This window comes from Schistocerca americana, chromosome 1 (assembly GCF_021461395.2).
Source record: "Schistocerca americana isolate TAMUIC-IGC-003095 chromosome 1, iqSchAmer2.1, whole genome shotgun sequence".
NCBI lineage: Eukaryota > Metazoa > Arthropoda > Insecta > Orthoptera > Acrididae > Schistocerca > Schistocerca americana.
The window spans coordinates 861,788,668-861,812,538 of record NC_060119.1 but is presented as its reverse complement, the minus strand read 5'-3'; the positions used below and the strand labels follow the sequence as shown (position 1 = coordinate 861,812,538).

The window sequence follows — 23,871 nt, the reverse complement described above, 5'->3', positions numbered from 1 at the left end:
GTACCTATTTATTGATGAGCCTTTTTTACATCTGCTTCCTTATCTAGCTGCCATCATTGCTAATATACAACAGTTTAGAGCTTAAAGGATAGGATGTTGTTTCCCTTCAGCATACTTTACAGTCCACTGCTGCCACGGCAGGCTCTTTTCACATTACCATAATATTGTTAGACAGCTTTGAAATCAATTTCTTTTTCAGTCCTTTGTTTCTTGGCTTTCCTTCAATGGTGTTGGTGGTTTAAACGTCTTCATACCATCCTGGCTGGAGTTTTTGCTATGTTGTGACCAGAAATTTTTGGTGTTGTCAGTGCATGTAATAACCCTTCTGAAGGTGTTAAAAACAACTGTATTATGTGTAGCCTGGAAATGTCTTGCATTTGCAATTTTGTTGCTTGTCCGTGTGGCTCAACTTTTACCACTGACTTTTATACCACAGACGTGGAAGATAATGATAAGGTGCATGGTTTTAATGAATTGAGTACCTTCTTTCCTTCACCCACCAGGCATTATCAAGATTATTTTTTATGTTCTGTGCCTTCTTTTCTTCCAGGAGTATAGGCCAATCAGATCTTATGCAGTATGATTACTGGAGGAATTCACACAGCCTGGTGAAGACATGAATATTACTCTTGCACTAAGAGCCCCATTGCCACATTTGCTGATGTAGGATGTTATTGTATGCCAACAGTAGTGTGATAATTCCACTGCCATTTAACACACTGCGAGGTTTTAGTATACTTTCAAATGCTGGAATTCTACCTTAATACACACTGGCAAAGTACATGAAGCAAACATAATTGTAAAGGCAGCAGTTTACTTGAGCTCATGAGTTGTTTTTAATTTCATCAGTCCATTGAGGTTGCAATTCCTTGTGCCAATGCACATTATGTCACAGCAGGACACGACACCTTCACTAAAGTGTATTTTGACATCTGATTGTGAGTTTGTCTAGCTCTTCTAGCATTCTATATGAAATGAGTCATTCTGGAGTCATTTGAAAGAGTGTGTAAATTTGTAGTAACTGCTGCTAACTCTTTCTGGAATTAAATCATGTGGCAGAATAAGGAGTGACTGAAAATAAAAATAAATAAAAATAACAACAACAAAAATAACAATATTCCATGAGGTTTCACACTTACAGCTGCAGATGTTGACAATTTGCCATGGTATTTAACAGCTTAAAACCATTCTGCCATATTCAGGTGAGTATCACGCTAGACATTGCTGGTGTATGCTGCCAAGTTGAATGAAAATAGATTTGATGGCAGATGCACAATGGTTACTGCTACAAGACCATCATCTGTCAAGTTTAGTGTCCTCTGTTGAATATTGTTCCATTTTATGGGGACAAGCACATTCATAATGGTGATATTGTGTGTAAGTTCTTTGTCAAATTGTTGGCCCATATCACACATACAAACCTGTATTAACGGGTATTTAGCTGCCGTCTTGCACAGACTGTGTGTTCTTAGAACATCGGTACACCAAGTACATGTTGAATCAGACAACACTGTGAAAGAGGTGGAACACCTACAATCTATATTCAAAGGTAATGGATATTCCCCACATCAGATTAGGACACCTCTAACAAGTAATAAGTGTAACCACTTGCAAGATAATGAGGAGGAGCCATTCCAAGTTCAGGGCATTTCATATGTGGGCAACACTTTGTCTAAACTGGACAGAATCCTAAATAAAAATTATTTGACAGTAACCTTCCAGCCTCCTACAAATACCTGTGCTTTTCTAGGCTCAGTAAAGTATGATCTAGGTTGTGGACAGCTGGAGTTTACAGAATACCATGGCAATGGCACAAAGCCAACATTGGCCAGATCTCAGGAGTAGTACACTAGTGCACATTAGATGCGTAGAACACGGTCACTACATTCACCTCTTGCAACCCAGTAAATTAGCCATGACAAAGAATAATATTTCTGCAGGACATTCTTCAGATTATTCTGCCATGGAAATTTTGGCCCCCAACAAGAGCCTTTGGAGATTCAATTATTAGCAAATCTGGTATAATACTAGTGGTTTATTTATTTTTATTTTATTTATTTATTTGCCTGTTGACTGCAGTTGCAGTTATACAACTAACAGAGGTTGAAGTACATTTGGCAGAAGACCTATTTAATTGATTGCTGCAGTGGCTTTCTGCCTTATAAAGTGTAGGACATGCTGTTTTCTTTAATACCTTCAGAAAGACAAAATGTTACCTTAAATGATATGTCTAGCTACAACTTTTTTATTTTGATCACTAAATTTTAACGTTGTGGGCCTGCAATTTGACAGAGGGCATGCATGCAATATCACCATTATGCATGTGCCTGTGCGCCACAGGTGGAGCAAAATTTGAAAGAGGGAACTAAAGGTCATGCAGTGGTAACATAGGTGCATATCATCGAATGGTTAGTTGAAATATCAGAGCAAGATGTTGATATCTTCTGGCTGCAATTCCAAAACCTCATGTAATAGTTATTATGCTGTAAAAAACTTCAAGAATCTCAGCAGCAACAACAACAATAGTAATACTTAGTAGCACCAGTGTTATTATGCATACAGTCTCTTTCCTGATTACAGTGTTTTGTATGTTAAAATGTGCTTTGCTCTCTAAAATACCAGCTGTCAATGATTGTTATTCTGATCCAGGTAAAACATATTTATAGACTGAGCATATGAACCAAATTAATTTTGAATTTTGGTGACATATTACAGTAATTCAATATTGTAACCCCATCTTTCACAGCCTCTGCTGCTCCTAGAGAGGAATTTGATACGGAACATTTTCCTTCATCCAACTCTTGTCACACTGTGAACTCTCAGAGTTGCTATTACTGATAACCATGGCACACCTTTCTAGGTGATTGCAAATCCATAATACCTATAGGAGACTGAAACTATGTTGGTCTTCTAGTAATGCTGCTCATAGAAGACACGAGAACCCCCCCCCCCCCCCTCCACACACACACACACACACACACACACACACACACACACACACACACACACACACACACACACACACACACAGAGAGAGAGAGAGAGAGAGAGAGAGAGAGAGAGAGAGAGAGAGAGAATAATTTCTATTATAAAACATGTTATACAACATGGACTTACTTTTCCTTCTTTTGCTTAGTTTCTTCCTTTTCAGCCTGATTCCTTGAAGTAACTTCATGTTCTTGTCGCAATGAAGTCAGTTCTCTTTCAACTGAAAATTATTGACCATTTAGTACTGAAAATTTTCACATATGAATTTAATAAATGATTTGCAATCAATACTATAAACACACAAAGTGCCAAACGAACTTACTGCAATGAAACAGACTTAAAAGACATGGCCATTCATAATTGTTTTAAAGTAAGTGATCTCAGCCCAAGTCCAACAGTAAAAAATTAAGATGCTAGGTCAATAAGGATAAAAAGGTATAAGAATGGGACAGAAGAAGTAACTATAAAGGCAATGAAAGGAAAGTAATGTTGCAAAAAATAAACTAAGAGGAAAGAGTGTTGATATTTGTTTTGTAAGTGGTTCCAACAGTGACTTGGAGCTATGACAACTGTCGGAGATCGACCATTACTTAAGCTCTGATCACCAATGGGGTCGTGATCTGCAAGCTGTCAGGGGTTGCAATCAGCAAGCCGTCACTCCAAGTGGTGCTCTTGGAAGAAGCCATGCCATCACAGCACTCCTCCCATCACCTGGTGGGGCCCCGTGACCACCAAACATCTATAACTGTGCACCTAAATCTTGGAGTGATCATTTTCTCATGTGAACTCACAGTGCTTCAATACATCAGGCAATACAGACCTGGAATTTATGAAGCAGTGGCTTCAACAACTGCAGGAATGGCTGCAGCTTGCTCTGTAACTAAAACAGGAACATTTGACAGCTTGATTGGCAGAAACTACTGGAACAGTAGTAAAAGAAATTGGCCTTAGTATAGCAACAAACAATGATGCTGTCTACCAGGAATGAGACCTCTCTTCAGCAGTTCTGCCATTTCCATAGTTTCTGAACAGCACTGATGGCTGGAAAATGTACTTGCAGCACCTAAACCATCACTTTTCTGCTTACAAGATAACCAGTTCAGATGGAAAACCATTATTTATTTCTTTGATGGTCTTTGTATAGTGTGTTGGTATTGCTCCGTACGTTGTCCCACACAAAAATTCTTGTAGTTTGTATTTTGGTGTGCTAGTAAAATGTTGTCAGATTGTTACTGACGATAGTCCCAAATGCCCTTTGCTAGAATAGATCTTTACTAACATTGAACGGCAGTCAGAGTCTGGTAAGGACTGGGTCACTGACCTTTGGGGTCTTAGTGACTGTTGTATTTTTGTGTGCTTAAAAGAAAGATATCTCAGATCATATGCCGATCCCATTAATTGAGACTTGCTCCTTCAGTACTCACCTGACAAGGAATTGTGCACACAGATTTTATGGTATTCAACTACTTTCCTAGGTGAGGCACTTAAAATGGCTCAGGCTTTCTGCTGTATATTGCCAATAGGCCACATATTTCCACTGTCACCCAATGTTTCTGCCGAGTGGAGTTCCCTACCCGTAGCCCACACAAGTGTCTCTCCTCCGGCATTGTGTATTCATACTAGATGGATATCACATGTCACGACACCATTCTGTATACAAACAGTACATTTACACGCCATTTGTTCCAGGTTCCACCAGGGACACCAGCTGCACTTCCAAACAGGGCGCACCCCAGGAAACTGGCAGCACTGATATCTAAGAACAAATACCATCTGCACATCTTGTGGATGGAAACATACCGCCTCCTGCTGGATACATACGGCCAGGCACTGTCTGCAGGAGGCTAGTTCCAATCAAGAGTTCCAGCTGGGGTTCCAGTCCCAGTACAGTACAGTGCAGTGCAATCGCTGAGACAAGCCAGGACACTCCGCCCTGCTCCGCACTGTCGTCATGCCTACCCCACACATGGTGTACCCCCTCTCGGTCTCTGCCCTACAGCCATATGGGATGGAACTTCCCACTGATCTTTTACTATGACAGTAAACTTTGTGTTTGTTAATTCAGTGATCACAAACAATCTTTCAGTTGTAGTTTTGGTGCAACTTTCATTGTGACTTTGTGCAGTTAATGAAGTGTTTATAGTGCAACTTCAGATTAGATTTTTCATCTTTGAACACAGCAAGAAACCATGCAAAAGACTGAGTAGCACAGTGTCTCTCTTTGGTTGACAGATGTTCTAACATAGAGAATTCTGCTTACGTATTTGCCTGTTTTGATACGGCAGTGTATTCCTGTTTTTCATGTTGTTACAACAGTGACATTAATCGCATTCTGTGAATCTTGTGACAGTGTCTGCAGGTCGCATTGGTGGTCTCCCGTTCATGTTGTTGGTGCGCAGAATTGGAAACTTATCAACAATGACCTGGACATTAACTGCCTTGAAATTGTCACATAATCAGAGAGAGACATCTGGTTTCTTTCTTATTATGAGGGTAAAAGCCCGTTGGCTCGATGAGACAGCAGTAATCACTTTGAGATCCTCCACTCTGCCCAATTCCACTTTAATGTGTCCTATAAGACGAGTGGCATCAGTCATGTCATGAGAAGTGAGGCACAGAACCTAATTTTAAATGAATTTTTACTGCTACATCTGTAACCCGACCTAACTTAGGAGTAAAGAGATCAGAATATGAGTCAGATAATTCTTCAGTGCCATGGAACAAAATCTTCTTATACACCACACATTTTCTAAAATGGAGCAACCAAATTGCCTAAATGCATCTAACCAGAACACGTTTCCTGCCTTATTGGAAATTACACTTAATAAGGAAAGTTTACACGAAACATTTTTTATAAGATTCTTCTGTAGAAAAAATATCTTTCATGTGTATGTTGTGGCCACAATATGCAATTATTCCCCTACAAAGCGGCTGCACTTGAGGAGAACCTAATGCAATATTAACATTACTATTTATAAGAGAAGAGAATGTACCAGTATCCACTTGAAATGGTGGTTTGTTGGAAGTGTACGTACAGTCATCGGTACACTCACAATCTTGAGATGAGTGCCATTGCTAGGTGTTTTGGCACCCTAGACAAAAACTGAAAAATGATGCTCACTCTTTTTTATTACTATAATCTCCCCAATATCACCCCCCACCCCCACAACTCCACCACCATAAACATCCAACAGCACAACAATGTAAATCTCCAATTATACTTTTAATCACTAAACTTAGGTGACCAAAAGTCCACATTTTCTGGGGACAGTTCACACTCTGCCCTCAATTTTTTCATTGCTTGATTTGCTGCCCCCAAAATTTTGCCATCTTAGACGGCTGCCTAGTTTTGCCTAGTGGCAGAAATGGCAATGCTTGAGACTGTTTGTGCTCAACACCCCCTTTGGCCTCTATCAGTATAACAAGCTGCCCTTTGGTATTTCCTGTGCCTCAGCAGTATTCCAGCATTATTTGAATATTCCAGCATTATTTGAATCAACTGATACAAAACATTCCTTTGTGCTGAGATCATCTGGATGACAACATAATGACAGGGTAACCAACAGTGAGCACATTTGGAATTTGTAATCCTTGTTTTCTCCATTAACAAACGCAAGCCACAAATGTATCTTCCAGAAGTGAAATTATCCCCATGTCGCAAAAATCCTACCTACGCTACATGTTGTGGGAGAAAGTGTTTACATTCACATGGTCCCCAGAGGGTGATGCAACTTTTCTCATGCTTAAACGAGCCCTCCAAATGTTTTCACTGGGGAAGCCTCTTCTTGTCATAGATGCCTCACAGCATTGGGTGCTATCCCACAAGGAAGCTGATGGTTCTGAACATCCTGTTGCATTTGTTTCTAAGGCACTCAGTGCTACCCAATGGATCTATTCTTACACTGAAAGAGAGGCACTGGGCATTGTTTACGCCATTATGATCCTCACCTATTTGTACGAGAGGAAGTTCCAGCTGCTGATGGACCACAAACTGCTGATCACATTGTTTCGTGCACATACCAGCCTTCTGGACGGGACAGCACAGCATAAAGGATTCAACAATGGGTGTTGTTCTCATCGGTATATAAATACAAGTCAACCATCCACCACAACACTGATACTTTCTCCCAGCTCCCAGCACGATTCTGAGTTTGACACCCAGGAAATCTTATTTTTCAGCTGGATTCTTATTCTTTGTTTTCCTCTCCATGCTGCATTGGTCGTGGCCCAAACATTGTCAGACCCTCTACACTATTACCAATTGGTTTAAGCAAGGGTGGCCTCAGTGTTTATCCATGATGGCACATGGTCTACTAAAAACGACCTTTGATCTAGAGAACAGGCTCCTCTCCCATGATGGCATCCTCCTTCTGCAAATGGAATACAAACAGCCTAGGGTCATTATTTCCCTCGCTCCCAGAGTGTTAGCGTTTCTACATGCACATCACTGGGGTGTACCCCCATACATAAAGCAGCTGGCCCACAATCACACATACTGATTGGCCCACAAGGACATCAGACCATAGTACAGTCTTGTACAGTGTCTACTCAGCAGCAATCTGCACCATCCAAGGTGTTTTCCCTCTGGCCCCCTTTGAGCCCTTGAGAGCACCTCCAAATCAACTTTTCTGGTCCTTTCTTGCATCGGATGTGGCTAGTTGCGGCGGACAATGACCCCTAGTTGCTCTATTTCCATGAGCAGCAAGTAATACAATGCCTTCTTACAGCACTGTTCCACCCCCAATTCAGGAAAGGATGGTGCAGACCTTCAAAGAGAAGATGGAGGCATTAGTGAAGTCTTCACCATCAGAAGATGCCTTCATCTTTTTCTCCGTCACCTAGAGTGCGGACCGATGACCTCATAGTTTGGTCCCTTCTCCCACCTTTAAACCAACCAACCAACCTAGAGTGCCACTCCAATTGTGGGAAAGGGTCCGGCCAAATTGTGACACAGGAGGCAACCTCAGACCCTCCCCTCTCTGCTCTTGCTGCTAGACCCTCTGCCCTGTTCGCCAGCCCATCACTGGTACTGGACCAGCAAATGTAGCAGCAATTAATTGCATAAGTCCTCAAGGTCGACAGATGTATGAGGTCTCTGGCAAAGGCTACCTTTGAAAGCACCACCAGAACCAGCTGCGAACCAGGACCCCACCTGTGCATCCACCCAGTCCCTACATCCTGCAGCCACAGCTTCAACAGTTACAGCTGCCTCCTGTCTTCCATTACCAATATCGGACCCCCAGTGATTGGTCAGTCATTGACTGAGTTCCAGCACTCCCAGCTTCTCTATTACAATACCAGCAGCCTCGGACCTGTCTTCCATTTGCAACTTGAACCCTGTTCTGTCTGCCCCACCCACCCTGAAGTAGAGGTGCAGACCCTTCAGGATCCAGCTCCAGCAGCAACATCCCCAGACACAGCTCCAGCGGCAGTCTCTCGCATTTGAGACAACCCCAGGCCAATTCTGTCCTCAACAGGCTGTTTCCGGTAGGGAGAGATGTTGCAACCAGCTCCGACAGCAACATGGAGCTATCACAACTGTCAGAGATTGACCCTTACTTACAGCTCTCACCACTGATGGTGACACAATCTGCAAGCTGTCACTGCAAGTGGCACTCTTGGAAGAAGCCATGCTCCCATTGTGCATGTCGCATCACCTGGTAGGACCCCATGACCACTGACCGTCTATAACAGTGTGTCTGCAGCTCAGAGTGATCAATCTCTCATGTACTTGCTTACACAGAAAATTCACTTCGCAGGCTGCTAACTGTTGACAACCTTGGCTGGCTGCCTTCTATTTGTGTAACTCAGAATTTACAAGTGTTTGTATTAACTGTGTGCCTCCATATCAGCTGTTCCCAACCATTTTACGTATGCAGCCCATCTATTCTATATAAAAATCTCAAGAAACCCAGTAACTAAATATATACAAAAACACACACACACACACACACACACACACACACACACACACACACACACAGTCAGTAGGACCAATTAGTAAAACAATGTACAATGAGGACTCAAAAATGTTTATATTCTTTTTTTATACAGAAAAGATTTTTATTATAGTCTCTTAGCTGTCACAGTTAGGTGAAAATTCAAAACTGAGTAGTCAGTGTAAAAAAAACTAAAACTGAGTAGTCAGTGTAAAAAAAACTAAAACTGAGTAGTCAGTGTAAAAAAAACTAAAACTGAGTAGTCAGTGTAAAAAAAACTCAATGTCATTTTGAAATTGTATGTCGCCCACAAGAGAATCAATATCTGGATTAAAACTGATTAATTTTAACCTTCAATCACTATCTACATTCAGTCTATTCCTGTAATTATATTTGAAAATAATAATAATAATAATAATAATAATGATGATGAAGAGTTGGATAGACTTGTTCTCATAGATAGTTTGTCCAAAAGCCCATCAAGTGTCTCGGTAACAGCAATAATTCCCTGGGGACTGAGTGAAGTAGGGTACAGGCTAACGTCCTCAAATCGCATTTGAGAGACCTGTATTTGATTTTTGGATGACCATTCAGGTAACTGTTTTCTGCAGTCACCCAGGTCACTCCATGCAAATGCTGGGATGATTGCTCCCTTCCACTCCAGTAGTAACAAATTTAAGTGAAACTTCATGTCTCATAATCTCAACTGAGGACAGGCCATTAAAAACGAATAATCCTTCCTTCTTGTGTCACGGTACTAAATAAGCAAAATTCAAGTGAGTTGTTCTTGTGAATGACAGGCTATTTTCCTATGTTAAAAATTTGGGTAGTTTTGCTGTTACTCTGAATGATTGTAACATTAAAATATCATTTACGGTCAATATTCTCACAAAATATCTGTTATTTTTACATAATTAAAGCTTAAAAATCATTAAATATCAAGATCTGGTCATGTGATCAAAAACACTCTGTTACTGGCTGATGCTCTGGTGGCATCACAGACTAGGAGTAAAACGAAGCAATGTATGTGTTTAGGAGCTTAAGTTAATGTGATTCTGACGTACTTTTTCTCCAAACAGTTTAGCTATTTAGTGATGGAAAATGCAATTACAACTTTTAAATAATAATATAAATGAATTTTGTGAATGCTGATAGTGGATGCCTTGTGCAAGTTGATGCATTTATGCTCCGCCCATTTAAAGCAGTGATATGTTGTATGACTGACATTCTATTTCCCTGCAACATTATTAAACTCTATCAAAACTATGGAATTGTAGAGCTTCTGCAAATGGGTCTATATATTATAACTAAACTGTCGAGTTTTAGTCATGAGCTATGACCCAAAGTACAATAAAACTATTATTTGCAAAGCTTAGTGACAATTTCCTTTCTAGAATTCACTTAGCAGGGCTACCATCTCCACTACACATTGGTGGCACTCTGGATAGCGTGTCCGACTGCTAATGAAGAGGTCACATGTTTAAATCCTGGAGGGGTCATATGCTTTTAAAAGTCAAACAATGAAAAATCCAGGATGGAATTTAACAATATCATGAAAAGGAAAGTTGCTACTCACCATGCAGCAGAAATGCTGAGTTGCACATAGGCACAACAAAAAGACTGTCACAAATATAGATTTCGGTCAGTAAGGCCTTCGTCAAAATTAGATGACAAACACACACATACACACTCACGCAAACACAACTCGCACACACATGACTGCAGTCTCAGGCAACTGAGGCCACACTGTGAGCAGCAGCACCAGTGCATGATGGGAGTGGCGACTGGGTGGGGGTAAGGAGGCAGCTGGGGTGGGGTGGGGAGGGGGAGGGATAGTAGGGTAGGGGTGGTGGACAGCAATGTGCTGCTGGAGAGCATGCAGGGTTGAGGGGAGGAGGGGTTAGGACAGCTATGTGCAGTCCGGAGGTTAGACAGAGGGCAACGAAGGGGGAAGGGGGGGGAGGGGGATAGTGGAAAAGGAGAAAAATAGAAAGACTGGTTGCGACGCTAGCATGAAACCTGTGTAGTACTGAAATGGGAACAGAGAAGGGGCTGGATGGGAGAGGGCAATGATTAACGAAGGTTGAGGCCAGGAGGGTTACGGTAATGTAGGATATATTGCAGGGACAGTTCCCACCTGTGAAATTCAGAAAAGCTGATGTTGGATTTGAAGGATCCATATGACACAGGCTGTGAAGCAGTCATTGAAGTGAAGGATGTCATGTTTGGCAGAGTGCTCAGCAACGGGGTGGTCCACTTGCTTCTTTGCCACATTTAGTCAGTAGCCCTTTGTGTGGACAAACAGCTTGTTGGTTGCCATGCTCACATTGAATGCAACACAGTGGTTGACACTTAGCTTGTACATCACATGACTGAATTCACAGGTAGCCCTGCCTTTGATGGAATAAGTGATGTTTGTGACCGGACTGGAGTTGGTGGTTGTGGGAGGTAACAGGTAGGGATGGACGAGTATACTGTGTAGGTTAGGTGGATGGCAGTATACCACTGTGGGAGGGGTGGGAAGGATAGTGGGCAGGACATTTCTCATTTCAGGACACAACGAGAGGCAGTCGAAACCCTGGCGGACAATGTAATTCAGTTGCTCCAGTCCTGGGTGGTACTGAGTTACGGGGGGATGTTCCTCTGTGACTGAACAGTGGGCCTTTAGGAGATGGTGGGAGACTGGAAAGATAAGGCATAGGAGACTTGCTTTTGCACAAGGTTGGGAGGATAATTACAGTTTGTGAAGGCTTCAGTGAGACCCTTGGTATATTTCGAGGGGGACAGCTAGACACTGCATATGCGACAACAACGGGTGGCTAGGCTGTATGGTAGGGACCTATTTGTATGGAACGGGTGGCAGCTGTCGAAGTGGAGGTATTGCTCATAGTTAGTAGGTTTGATATGGACGGAGGTAGTGATGTAGCCATCTTTGAGGTGGAGGTCAACATCTGCGAAGGTGGCTTGCTGGGTTGAGTAGGACCAGGTGAAGCAAATGGATGGGGGGGGGGGGGGGGGGGGGGGAAGATGTTGATGTTATGGGGTAATGTGGATAGGGTGTCTTCACCCTAAATCCAGATCACAAATGTGTCACAATGAATCTGAGCCAGGTGAGGGGTTTAGGATTCTCGGTGTTTAGGAAGGATTCCTCTAGATGGCCCATGGATAGGTTGGCATCTGATGGTGCTATGTGTGTGCCCACAACTGTGCCCTCGATTTGTTGGTAGGTAATGCCTTCAAAGGAGAAGTAATTGTGGGTGAGGTTATAGTTGGTCATGGCGACCAGGTAGGAGGTGGTCAGTTTGGAATCTGTTGGGTATTGGGAAAGGTAGTGTTCAATAGTGGTAAGGCCAAGGGCATTAGTGATTTTAGTGTACAGGGAAGTGGCATTAATAGTGATGAGCAGGGCACAGTGTGATAAAGGGACAAGAACTGTGGAGCATCGGTGGAGGAAATGGTATCTTTTGTATGGGAGGGTAGGTTCCGGGTAACAGGTTGAAGGTGTTTCCACTGTAGGGACCAGGAGAAGGAGAGGTGGTTTTTAAAAAGTCCTGCACGTGAATTTGGGAGTGGGGCAAAAGGTGAGGCCTTTGGGAAGGACTGATATTTCTGTGGGGCTAAGGCTTCTAGACAAAAGGTTCATGAATGTGTTTCTGGTCTGCATACTGTGTGGTGGTGGAAGGGAGTTTTGGAGGGTGGGGTAAATGTAGTAGGTCTGCGAGACTGGGTTTGTCAGCTATGAGGAGACATAGAGGAGGTTGGTTGGTTGGTTGGTTTTGGGAAGGGGACCAAACTGCAGTGTCATTGGTCCCATCGGATTAGGGAAGGACTGGGAAGGAAGTTGGCCATGCCTGAAGCGATTTAGGGAAATCACGGAAAACCTAAATCACGATGGCCGGATGCGCGGTTGAACTGTCATCGTTCTGAATGCAAGTCCAGTGTGCTAGCCAATGCACCATCTCGCTCGGTGTGGAGGAGATTTGGAGGTGGTTGTAGAGGGGGTAGACAGCGGTACTCCAAGGTGGGAATAGGAAGTGAGCGGGATGGAGAGCTTTCTAAGGTTACGTTGCGCATGTTGCTGTAGCCCAACTCCTTCAACCTCTTACCTGGAACCTGCCCTCCTATATGAAAGATACCAACCATTTCCTCCACCTACTCGCCACGGTTCCTGTCTCATTACGAGATGGTGCCCTGCTCATCACTATTGATGCAACTTCCCTAATACCCTTGGCCATACCGCTATTGAACACTACCTTCCCCAATGCCTGACGGATTCCAATCGACAACGTCCTTCATAGTCGCCGTGGCCAACTACATCCTCACCCACAATTACTTCTCCTCTGAAGGCATTACCTACAAACAAATACCAAGTATGGCTATGGGCACCTGCATGTCACCATCATTTGCCAACTTATTCATGGGCTATCTAGAGGTATCCTTCCTAAACACCCAGAATCCTAAACCCCTCACCTGGTTCAGATTCACTGATGACATCTTTGTGATCTGGACTGAGGGTGAAGACACCCTATCCACATTCCTCCAGAACCTCAACAAGTTCTCCCTCATTTGATTCACCCGATCAAACCTACTAACCACCAGCAATACCTTGACTCTGACGGCTTCCACCAGTTCCATACCAAGAAGTCCCTTCCATACAGCCTAGCCACCTGTGGTTGTCACATCTGCATTGACAAGCGATCCCTCTTGAAATATACTGAGGGTCTCACTGAAGCCTTCACAAGCCATAATTATCCTCCTAACCTTGTACAAAAACAAATCTCCCATGCCTTATCTTTCCAGTCTCCCGCCACCTCCCGAAGTTCCACCGTTCAGCCACAGAGGAACATTCCCCTCATAACTCAGTACCACCCAGGACTGCAGCAACTGAATTACATTCTCCACCAGTGTTTCCATTACCTCTTGTCATGCCCTGAAATGAGAAACGTCCTGCCCACTATCCTTACCACCCCTCCCACAGTGATATTCCACCATCCACCAACCCTACACAATATACTTGTCCATCCCTACACAACCCCTGCTCTTGACCCCTTACCTCATGACTCATACCACTGTAATAGACCTAGATGCAAGACCTGTCCCATACACCTTCCCACCACCACCACCACCACCACCACCTACTCCAGTCAGGTCACAAACATCACCTATCCCATCAAAGGCAGGGCTACTTGTGAAACTAGTCATGTGATCTACAAGCTAAGCTGCAACCACTGTGCTACATTCTATGTGAGCATGAAAACCAACAAGCTGTTCGCATGAAGGGCCACCGACAAACTGTGGACTACCCTGTTGCTGAGCACGCAGCCGAACATGACATCCTTCATTTCAATAACTGCTTCACAACCTGTGCCATATGGGTCCTTCCCACCAACACTAGCTTTTCTGAACTGTGCAGGTGGGAACTTTCCCTGCAATATATCCTACATTCCCGTAACCCTCCTGACATCAACCTTCGTTAGTCATTGTCCTCTCCCATGCAGTCCATTCTCTGTTCCTATTTCAGCACTACACAGCCCTCATTCCACCATCATAACCAGTCTTTTTACTTTTCTCCTTTTTTGCTACCCGCCCCCGCCCTGCCTCTCCACTGCTCTCTGTCAAACCTCCTGACTACATATAGCTGCCCTACCCCCTCTCCACCTCAACCCTGCACGCCCCCCAGCAGCACGTCACTGTCCGCAACCCCTACTCTACTCTCCTTCACCCTCCCTGACCCAGCTTCATCCTTACCCCCACCCAGTCACCACTCCCATCATGCACCGGTGCTGCTGTTCACAGTGTGGCCTTTATTGCCTGAGACTGCAGTCATGTGTATGTGAGTTGCGTTTGCACGAGTGTGTATATGTGTGTCTGTTGTCTATTTCTGACTAAGGCCTTACTGCACGAAAGCTTTATTCGTGACACTCTCTCTGTTGTGCCTATCTGCGACACAGCATCTCCGCTATATGGTTAGTAGCAACTTTCCTTTTCATAGTATTGTTATATTGTTAAAAGTTTTACATGAAAAATGAAAATAGCATTAGCAAGAACTGGTTGTGGCGATTGTTTCGATTGTGGGATATATTATATATGGCTACACATTAGCCTCAGTCTGAGAAATGGACAGTAGAGGATGAATGCATTTGCTTTCCTGACAAACAATTCCCTTTTTTTGGAAAGCTCTGTTGTAGTGGAGATTAACACCATACACCCACATTACAATGAGGTCTGGGGTGATATGGAGAGATATAAAGCATGTACAACACACAGGTGACAAATGTTAAGGGCTGTGATGTTTGTGAGTGGAAACTAAAATTAGCATCTAAAACAGACTTATTTCATCTTGATGTAAGATGATGAAAGCCTAAACAATAAGGATTCTACACTCCTGGAAATGGAAAAAAGAACACACTGACACCGGTGTGTCAGACCCACCATACTTGCTCCGGACACTGCGAGAGGGCTGTACAAGCAATGATCACACGCACGGCACAGCGGACACACCAGGAACCGCGGTGTTGGCCGTCGAAAGGCGCTAGCTGCGCAGCATTTGTGCACCGCCGCCGTCAGTGTCAGCCAGTTTGCCGTGGCATACGGAGCTCCATTGCAGTCTTTAACACTGGTAGCATGCCGCGACAGCGTGGACGTGAACCGTATGTGCAGTTGACGGACTTTGAGCGAGGGCGTATAGTGGGCATGCGGGAGGCCGGGTGGACGTACCGCCGAATTGCTCAACACGTGGGGCGTGAGGTCTCCACAGTACATCGATGTTGTCGCCAGTGGTCGGCGGAAGGTGCACGTGCCCGTCGACCTGGGACCGGACCGCAGCGACGCACGGATGCACGCCAAGACCGTAGGATCCTACGCAGTGCCGTAGGGGACCGCACCGCCACTTCCCAGCAAATTAGGGACACTGTTGCTCCTGGGGTATCGGCGAGGACCATTCGCAACCGTCTCCATGAAGCTGGGCTACGGTCCCGCACACCGTTAGGCCGTCTTCCGCTCACGCCCCAACATCGTGCAACCCGCCTCCAGTGGTGTCGCGACAGGCGTGAATGGAGGGACGAATGGAGACGTGTCGTCTTCAGCGATGAGAGTCGCTTCTGCCTTGGTGCCAATGATGGTCGTATGCGTGTTTGGCGCCGTGCAGGTGAGTGCCACAATCAGGACTGCATACGACCGAGGCACACAGGGCCAACACCCGGCATCATGGTGTGGGGAGCGATCTCCTACACTGGCCGTACACCACTGGTGATCGTCGAGGGGACACTGAATAGTGCACGGTACATCCAAACCGTCATCGAACCCATCGTTCTACCATTCCTAGACCGGCAAGGGAACTTGCTGTTCCAACAGGACAATGCACGTCCGCATGTATCCCGTGCCACCCAACGTGCTCTAGAAGGTGTAAGTCAACTACCCTGGCCAGCAAGATCTCCGGATCTGTCCCCCATTGAGCATGTTTGGGACTGGATGAAGCGTCGTCTCACGCGGTCTGCACGTCCAGCACGAACGCTGGTCCAACTGAGGCGCCAGGTGGAAATGGCATGGCAAGCCGTTCCACAGGACTACATCCAGCATCTCTACGATCGTCTCCATGGGAGAATAGCAGCCTGCATTGCTGCGAAAGGTGGATATACACTGTACTAGTGCCGACATTGTGCATGCTCTGTTGCCTGTGTCTATGTGCCTGTGGTTCTGTCAGTGTGATCATGTGATGTATCTGACCCCAGGAATGTGTCAATAAAGTTTCCCCTTCCAGGGACAATGAATTCACGGTGTTCTTATTTCAATTTCCAGGAGTGTAGTTGGACAGGATGAACATAAAAACATTGTTCCTAATACAGCAATGTAGTCACATTAACTATAAAATATCTTTTTGAATGTGACATAGGTGAACGACGATTCCAAATGTAAGTGCACGTAAACAGCAAGGAAAACACAGTAATATTCTGTTTCTGATTGATATGGTAAAGTTTTGTAATTGTGATTTGGTTACACGAGAGGACTGTTGAGCCATTTTACGAACAAGTTAAAATGTTCTTTCAGGTTAGATTCAAAAGAGCGATCCATGGACATCTTATAATATTCAGTGGTTGACCGGTCTAATAGCTGAGCTACCTAATAAATAAGGTGTAGTTGTGTAAAATGACAATTTTCACTAGTAGTTTAATTTTGCTAAATGACGCTTTATATCTTGGAGGTACATTAATGTTAACTTCACAGTGCAACACATCTTTAATTAATTACTCAACTTGTGCATTGATGTGGTGGTAATTTGCCGGTACAGTCCAACCACATTTTACACATCTTCTCATTCTCTGGAACACTCAAAAACATCTTTTTTTGGAGCTTTTATAGATGTGATACTACACATCATCTGTAACCCATTTTTTAAAATGTAAATTCCATAACAAGACATTACTGTGCATTAGAATTATGACAACAGAAGCAGAGAGCTAGCCACTGATGTCACAGGCATCACGATTCAAATGAGTCATTTTAGTGGTCTTTCAAATTATTTGAATTTCATTTCTATTTTTATAAAAAAATACTGAAATTCAAAAGGGGAAAACAAGCATTTTAGGAGCATAAAAGGACATAATTAATCACTGGAGACTGTTTACAGAAAACAGTCAAATAGCTTATTGTGTTGTCTCAGAAACTACCAATGTGACGAACTGCGAATGGATGACATGTTATATATTTATGTCATGAGCTGCCAGCCCTGTAGTGCAGCCTGTATGGGAGTACACTTCCAGCTGCCTGGTGAAAAGATATTGGTCATTTTCAACATTTAAAAGACCTACCCTGGGAAGCATTTCAACTCTTATTCTATTCTGTACTGACTGTTGATTGAAACCCTGAAGCTCCCAACAATTTTTGTGGTTTCTTGGACTCTCAACCAGTGCTTGTGGCCCAGTGCCACACTGCACAGTGGGCACGACCCAAAGGTTAGCAACTGCTACTCTACGGTATCAGTTTATTTTGATCAATAAATTGTGCTCATAATTACAACTTCAACAGTTTTCAATCCATTTTTTGTAATTCGCTATATTTATGATTGTTTACAACTCAAATATCAATCTTCCAATGTGAATTGATGCAACTCTCAAAAATTCGAGAAAATTGATTTTGAAGTTTTCTGAGCCTATTTAATACCCTTAATTACGGTCTATTTTTGACAGCCAGTGGCATGTCTCTGTGGCAGAGTGCTTACCTGGCACATGAGTGGCCTTGTTTTGATTCCAAGCCCATGAAAATGTTCAAATGAAGGTGCATTCCAAGAAATGTCCAATACATAAAGATTGGGAAAAAACCGGTACATCTGAGACTGGTAATCACTGCTTTGAGTTTCGTTTCGGCCGTTTTTTTTTCCTCTCTCTCTCCTTGATTCATTTCAAAAGCCTACAGCATTTAAATGTAAAATCCATCAAATATATGCTAATTAACTAATATGCTAATTATCTAACTGCCATTTTTATTAAATATTCACATCATAAAATTTCTGATTACAGATTCCATACAAAAATCCAGTTTTAATTGCATCTATAAATTCTTAATTATATATATTTTATAAAAAAATTGATGATAAAGATTGATTACATTAAAAAAAACATTGCAAATTAATTTTGTTCATCATCATGTATTTCAGTTTTATGGAAGTGCTTATAGAACATGCAGCTTTGTCTAAAGATCAGTACAGCTCAGAACCAAACCTGGACCACTGAGACGCAGGTTGGGATTCTACCACAGAGCCACACAACCTGTCCAAAAATACCAACTTTTCTGTAGGGTATTACAGATGCTTGGAAAACTTCAAAGTCAATTTTCTTTGAATTTTTGAGAGTTGACCGAATGACTTTAGGAGATTGCTATTTAAGTTCTGAACTTCATGTATCATATGTGAATTAAAACAAAACAAAATAAATACAAGTCTGATTGCCATGTGGTCTCCTTGTAAGTATTATTTCTACAAAAAGGACCAATAACAAGAAATAACTTTTTTGATCTAGGTAAGCATTTGAGGTACTCAGTGGCTCTGCCTGAAGAAAGTAGTAAAAGGAATTCCAAGATTGCTGGAAAGCACCTGATACCAGGTAAATAAGAAACTAACATTCATCTACAGAGTTTTGTGATGACTATCAACACATATGCCTGATGGATACAAAACAACAAATGTATTTATACTTAATTATATTTTTTTAATTTACTGAACACAAAGAAACAAAAAATGAAAACAAAACACAGCTAACAATACTAACCTTGCTGCAGAGAACAGAAAAATGAGGGAGACCAGCTGAAGGATGAAGTAATTGAGTCAATATTTGTTGCATTACGAGGCAGTTGCCTTGGAAGAGATGTAGGTGATGCAGGAATGGTCACAGGTGGCATGGTTAGACGCTGTTCAGGTAGAGAATTCCCACATCCAACGCCATGGCTGATATTGGTTTCCTCCTCCTCAGGAATTATGCTGCGAGGAATGACAACAATCTTCATTCATTCATACAGTGTTCTGACAGGCACATTTAAAATTTTCTGGTGCAACTATAATCAAGGAACAAAATAAACACGCAAGTGAATAAAACTGTAAGTACATGAATCCTCCTGATCTGTACTGTTTTGTTTCTTATGGTCATAAGGTTATCAACATATATTTTCAGCTGCAAGTAAAAGACAACTGGAGTAGGCAACACAGCCCAGAGGAAAGCTGCATACCAAACACCCCTGAAGAAAAGGCAGCAGCTTATGAATGGGTGGCGAAGGGGAAAGAGGGGGGAGGGGGGGGGAGAGGGGGAGGGAGAGAGAGAGAGAGAGAGAGAGAGAGAGAGAGAGAGAGAGAGAGAGAGAGAGAGAGAGAGAGAGAGAGAGAGGGGGGGGGGGGGGGGGGTGAGAGAGAGTGGGAGTGTGAGGGTCAGAGAGAGTGAGTGTGTGGGTGGAGAGGGTGTGGGAGAGAGTGGGACTTGAGAGAAGAGAGTGTGTATGGCATAAATTGCAAAAAAACTCCAATTTATCCTGTGAGCTATCTGTATCAATGAATAAAACTCTGGAATTTTATGCAATACATTTTACATCTGTACATGCTAAGCAAGATACAGAGAGCTTTGAAAGACATGCTACAGTTTAATTTTCTTCTCCTCACAACATCAGGTGTGGGTCTTAGTACCTTCAACAAGTTTCTTCCATGCTGCCCTCTCCGGTGTGGTTCTCTGTCATCCTCTAACTGGAGAGCAATCACACACTCTTCCACACGAGCCGTACACTGTTTTCTTTATTTCCCTGTCTATCTTATTCCAGCTGGCCTCCATTCCTAAACATCTGTCATTATACTCGGAACATTTCTAAGTCAAGCTATTTTTCCCACTTTTTATTGATCACATTCAGAATTTATTCTATGCCTCCACATATCATTAATATCCTAAATGCCCCAATGAACCGAATACTTCGACCTGCAAACCATCAGTGCTCATTAACGTCCTTGTTTGACATCTGTAGACTGCGCGAACTGACCGTGACCTCATATATTTGGGGTCAAGTAAGTCTGTTTATATTCCTGAAGAACAATAGCTTTTTAAACAGCGGAAGGCTTCTATCATCACTTAATATGGGCAATTTGATTTCAGTGGCAATGAAATTTGTCTTAGTAGTATCACATTCTTGACATTCAAAATTCTGCACACATTTCAAATTGACACCAGCTAGCAATAAATTATGACTTACAGCCATTTCATTGGTTTGTGAATATTTTCTGTCAAACAGAAATGAAAAACATTTGCTGGATATCTCCTGAATTAGTTACACAAGGACATAAAACACGAGACATCTGTAAAGACAGAAAAATCTCACAGGAAAAGATCACAATGATGGCCCAAAGATGTATTTCAAATGTGGCGGCATACAACCAGCAGAGCGGTAGATGTGATGGTCAACACTTCATTAAATATTCACTGGGAACAACTGTAAGATAATTTGCTATCAGTGCAATAATCATCTCCATCATGTTATCTGACAGCCTCTGCTACATGAAGGCTTCTTTAGCTTTTCACCACATTAAGGCCTTCAGCTACACATATCTGCATTGACTGCGAATACAGTGGAACTTCGATTTTACATTCTCAGATTTTATGTTTCTCGCAGTTCTACACCATAAGTTTGTAGCCCCTGTGAAAAACCAGTAAGATCAATGTTTATTCCGTGATTTTATGTTTCTTCCTAGCAAGGTTTACTAGATTCTACATTCTTTCTCGACAATTCATTTTACTTCGTCCCGTTTTCTTCCTATTGGCATTTGATGTGGTAGGGTAAGTTTTAAGTGGCACGAAAGACAAACGGTTTGCACCGTGTGTAGTGGCAAGGTTTAGCGAATATTTCAGGCCGTTGCGGAGACGGGAGACGTGAGAGAGAAAATGGTGACGTAATCCACGATCGGTGTTGCCAATACAACTTGTAATGTTTCACACGACCTTTTGCAGGAACTGACGTAATGGTGACGCTGTGCAGGTGATCAGAAACGAGGTTGTCGACTTGTCGGTCGCTATAGCGCGAAGTTGATGGTTACGAATGCGTTAATGATAGGAGAATCTCAGTTCTAGCAAGAACTCTTTAGGGGAATATGTTTGCGATTGCGCCATGTGCGAAATATCTGTGACAAGGGAAAATGTTAATGTTATTGCTCATCGTTTCACTTGCAGCAATTTATTCTGTCCTCTTAGGTTCCTACCTAACCACACGCTTGGAAACCGCCACGTATTTGGAAATAAACAGGCGAATATTTATTTCAGCCCTCGTTCTCTAACCAGAGAAATATTTTTAAACAACATCGAATATTGCAGAACATAATATATTACAATCATAACAAAGTTCCAGAACGTGAGGGAAAAAAACGCAAAGTTGAAAAAAAAATATTCGCATACAGCTAGTTGCTAATCTATAACCTCGAACTCGGCTAACCATGACGTTACGCTGTAGCTTACTCTTCTGTATTGTGCACAAATTATTATAAAATCTCTTGAAGACAAACATCACTGATGCTTTATTAACTGGCATTTGATGGTAAGTGTGACTTATCTGTGATACACTTTCAATGCACCATTGCTTTGAAACGGCATACTATGCACGTACTACCATGTTACTAGGTGGTACACACCACGAAAGTACGATGGAAATGAACAAACGAAATGCAAATAGATCAATCACATGCGCTTGCAAAAGTCTATAGTTGAAAGCGCATAACTGGCATCGTCATTCTCCGTACATTTGCATGGTCTGCGACACCGTTTGTTGTACTGATTTCGTATTGTCTGGCACGTCACGTCTAGATTCGAGGAAACTGCAACGTGCGCTGCAGCATTAGTAACAGCCGAAGGTTTACACAAACAAAACTAAAGACTACGTCGTCTTTTTTTAAATTTTTTTTTTTATTAGACCTATTGTGCCTTGCGACGTGGAGGCCATTACCATCTCTCTGTGTTTCGTAGTTTTACAGAATAAAATTACTTTTATCAAAGGATTTCGTAATTGGTTTTAAAACTGATATTATTTTGATGGTGAGAGTGTGTAGTAGTTGGTAATTGTTGATACAATTGTATTACTTGTATGAAATCGATTTGCTGGTTTGCATACAGTCGTCATCTTTGGTGAACGAAAAACATACTATGGAAAAAGTGGTGTAAAAAATGTGCTACATGCGGGAACTGAATGTGGCAGACGACTGTAGTTTCCCTAATTTCACTTAGATATCATCTGACGATTTTGAATTTCTGGCAAATATAGTATCACAGTTTCTTTAAAAAGGGCAGAAATTTCAGGAAAGCAGTTACAACCAGGCATGCTGTTAGTCTTAGTTTTTGGTCAATGGGAGATTCGTTCCAGAGCCCTGAGCATTTTTTTCATATTTCAAAGTAAGCTATGACCTACAACCATATTTTCTTCTCTATGCAGTCTTTGACAGTATCCTATCAAATGTAGCAGTTTTCTGTAGAGCAGTTGTTTTATTGCTGTTATTGTACTGTTTGCTTGATATATTCCAAAAGAAGCTGTCAGTTTGGTACAACGATAACAACGGAAGTCTGCTGCCTAGTCCACTGCATACTACTTCTTCTCTGGAAAAACTTAACACAACAAGAGAAAACAAAACACCTAACAACTCTACACAACTGATGACACAATGTGACATATAAACATACACTCACGGCACACAGCGGTGATATGCGGTAGCTTGCCTGAAACATTCCATCCTTTGCTCTGTAATGACACTGCTATGGATGGATGTTTCCGTGTTTCAAAAGATGTTTCCAAACAGTGTCCACATAAAGTAGCTGGAGACATGTTTCAAGCTTAGTGTGTACGCAGCTTTTAAGTCTACTCGACACAATTAAAGTGCCATTGGTTACAGAAGGCCCCCCCCCCCCCCTCCTCCTCCAATATTAGATTCAAATGCTGTACTTCAGGGTTCTCTCTTTAATTCAACAAGTTAATCAATTATTGCTTTTTTCTAAGTGAACACAAAATGCGTGTTTTGACGTATAGTTCGTGGTCATAGCATGCCGCAAACAGCTCTATTACCTTGCAACAAGATACCAATGTCAACTTTATGATGAATTTTTTCTTGCTGTTTCACAGATCTGTGATTTTTTATAAACTGATGAAATTCATTACCACAAATTATTATACAAACATTGTTTTGTACATTTAATTTCCTTCACTTATACAGATTTTATACAATGTATTAGCGAGGATTATGATTTTTAATCATATATGCCAATTAAACATGATTTTGCTCGTATTTTGGGGATTTTAACATCTTCCTCAATTTTGTGGTTTGTAAGTCTGGGCCACTCAAAAACGTATAACAAGGGTTTCACTGCATTTTCTAATGACGTTTAACCACCTTCTGTAAGGATCTTCCCTTGGAGCTGAGCAAAAAAACATCCATTCACTGTGCTAC

At 42.4% G+C, this 23,871-nt stretch overlaps 1 protein-coding gene across 1 annotated transcript in view; it reads right to left on the bottom strand.

Moving 5' to 3' along the window:
* LOC124613751 (E3 ubiquitin-protein ligase TRIM37-like) overlaps window positions 1-23,871 on the bottom strand; it is a 297,453-nt gene that overhangs the window by 6,694 nt on the left and 266,888 nt on the right. Inside the window, exons 16-17 of the mRNA XM_047142470.1 lie at window positions 19,190-19,398; window positions 3,118-3,208 (exon numbers count right to left, since the gene is read on the bottom strand). Of these exons, the coding sequence (XP_046998426.1) occupies window positions 3,118-3,208; window positions 19,190-19,398 (300 nt within the window). The remainder of the gene's footprint in view (window positions 1-3,117; window positions 3,209-19,189; window positions 19,399-23,871) is intronic.